The sequence below is a fragment of the Helianthus annuus genome, chromosome 11, assembly GCF_002127325.2.
Source record: "Helianthus annuus cultivar XRQ/B chromosome 11, HanXRQr2.0-SUNRISE, whole genome shotgun sequence".
NCBI classification, from domain to species: domain Eukaryota; kingdom Viridiplantae; phylum Streptophyta; class Magnoliopsida; order Asterales; family Asteraceae; genus Helianthus; species Helianthus annuus.
This window is the reverse complement of record NC_035443.2, coordinates 162,884,390-162,886,875: the sequence shown is the minus strand read 5'-3', so window position 1 is coordinate 162,886,875 and position 2,486 is coordinate 162,884,390. Positions and strand designations below refer to the sequence as shown.

At 36.8% G+C, this 2,486-nt stretch overlaps 1 protein-coding gene across 1 annotated transcript; it reads right to left on the bottom strand.

The window, feature by feature from the left end:
- On the bottom strand, nucleotides 1-544 carry LOC110890890. The gene has a single exon (XM_022138536.2). The coding sequence runs from the start codon at nucleotides 483-485 to the stop codon at nucleotides 210-212; it is 276 nt and encodes a 91-aa protein (XP_021994228.1). The 5' UTR covers nucleotides 486-544; the 3' UTR covers nucleotides 1-209.
- Between the last annotated feature and the right edge of the window lie 1,942 nt (nucleotides 545-2,486).

Here is a 2,486-nt window from a genome sequence, read left to right as displayed (position 1 = left end):
TGATAAAATCTAATAACCCTTTATTATTCGATGAAAATTGATACACCATCCTAACGGTGAAATAATTGAATAAGTATTTACATGTTGTTACATAAAAAGTACAAACCAATACAACTATAGACTATATTAACTATTCTTCACAAAACAACCACAAAATTTATCGAACTACTTAAAACAATATGTATACATCAACCAACAATATTTAGAACCTAATCAAATTTACAAAAATCATCCTCCTCCGACAAGATCGGAACCCCCCTAGTGGACGAAGAAGGAGACGCCTCGCCACCAGGAGGCATATCCGCGATGGCAGCAAACACGCGGCGAATACTAACTGATCGCGCAGGTTTAAAGCTAAACGACCTCGCCATCTTCGACTTAGAGAACAAATTCGAGGAGTTAGACAGGATGAGATAAACTAGAGCTTGAACAATCACGAAAACCGCACCTTTGATCAATAGATTATCGAATGAAAACTCGATCATTGTTATGAATGGTAGTGTAAGTTCCTTAAATGGAAGTTGGAGTGTGTATGAAGGTTGAATGTATTGAAGGGTATTTATAGAGATATTTGTTTTGGGAGAGTCGCCATTGGCGTACGTTAGGGAGAAGGTGGTTTAATTTGACCCGGAAATAACAAGGATGGTGATGGTAGTAGTTTATTATCACGTGGGAAATGAGACCATTATAATGTTTATATGATTTGTTTAACTTCAAGTTGAATAAAAAAGTAATTTAATTATTTTACAATTATTTCTTTCTTTTTTTTTTCTTTTTGTAAAAGTGTTGAAGATGAAGTTGGGAGTTGGAATTGTGAGTTAAATGCCATTTTAGTTATTGTGGTTTGAGTTATTTTGTCAGTTTAGTTCAAAGGTTTCATTTTTTGCATGTGTGTCCAAAAATGTTTTCACCGTTGTCATTTTAGTTTACTGGGTTAACTTCATCCATTATTTTTTTTAACGAGAATGGCAATTTGGTGATTTTATAAGGGCGAATTACCCTTCTAGTTAACATAATTACATATAAAATAAAATGACCGAATTGCCCTTCTCGTTAACAAAAAAAATTGATGAAGTTAACCCAGTTGACTAAAATAGCAACGATAAAACCTTTTTGGCCTCACAGACGAAAAATGAAACATTTGGACTAAAATGACAAAATGGCCCAACCACATGAACTAAAATAGCATTTAACTCAGTAGATTTTAGTTGTTTTAAACTAGGGGGTTACCCGCCCGCGCATTGCGCGGGACGCCCTTGTAAAATGCACGGGACACCCTTGTAATCTGGTTGGTGTTCCCTGAAGTGTTGAAATGGTCTCAGAACCCCTTGTAATCCGGTAGTGTTGAAATGGTCTCATTTCTCGCTTTGATGGGTCGGTACAACCCTCCACCTAAGAACCTTGCACGGCCATAAAAAAAATTTGGAAAGGCAAGCGAGGATCAATTTTATTAACCACACCTCATTCTTAGCAAGGTGCTAAGAGCGTAGATAAAACATGACACCAGATTACAATACACTGACCATTATCTTCTTATATCATTCCACCGTAGAAAAAAACAATTCTACCCAAAAGTAATCTGCCCAAATCTTTGACTCTAGTTTTTCCCAGTGTAGTTGCTTCCACTTTGATGTTTCTTTTATGGCCTCCGTCAATTTTTGTTGAGAGTTTGAGCCTCCTTCGAATATCTTTTCATTGCGGCTGTTCATTTTTGTTAGAGAGTTTGCGCCTCCTTCGAATATCTTTTCAATGCGGCTGTTCCATATCTTCCACAGCGTGCACATTTCGGTTCCAGTTGCTTTCTTCTTGGCCTTGCTCAGATGTTTTTGTTCTATGTGTTGTAGTAGCCCATTTAGTCTCGAACTGAGCTGGGATAGGTAGTTGTAGCCATACACATACTTGCCACCAGATGCTTCTTGCCCTAATAAAATAACTTTATTTACAAATGTACGATTCTCAGAAAAATATTGTTTTAAGATACATGTAAATAGATGAAAAAAGTACTCTGCTACGCATGCCTTTTTTATCCAAGATATATAAATGCTAATGTGGAAATTAGTTTAAGTGTATAGTTTATAAATGATGAAAATGTTTCTTCTAATGCTCAAAGAAAAGTAAGTGGGTCCAGTCCAATTCACCTACATCAGTCAAATGAGTTTCGCTGGTTGAATTAATGAGTCATGCTTAAGTTGGCCAGTTGAATTGATGAATCTCGACTATTCAAAGGTCTGTCCATTTCACCGATACGCAGGTCGTACCATCGAAGAGTGCGCATGACGCTTAAAGACATCTACTCTAATTCAAGACACTTAAAATTTTTCATCTTTAACATGATCCACGTAACCCGTTCATCTACACGGGTCAGATCGGTTTCGCGGGTTGGTTTAATTTAATGAATCATGCTCGAGTTCACGGGTTAAATTGATGAACCCGAGCATGACACTTTAATTGTGTCAAATACATCAACTCTAATCCAAAGACACTTG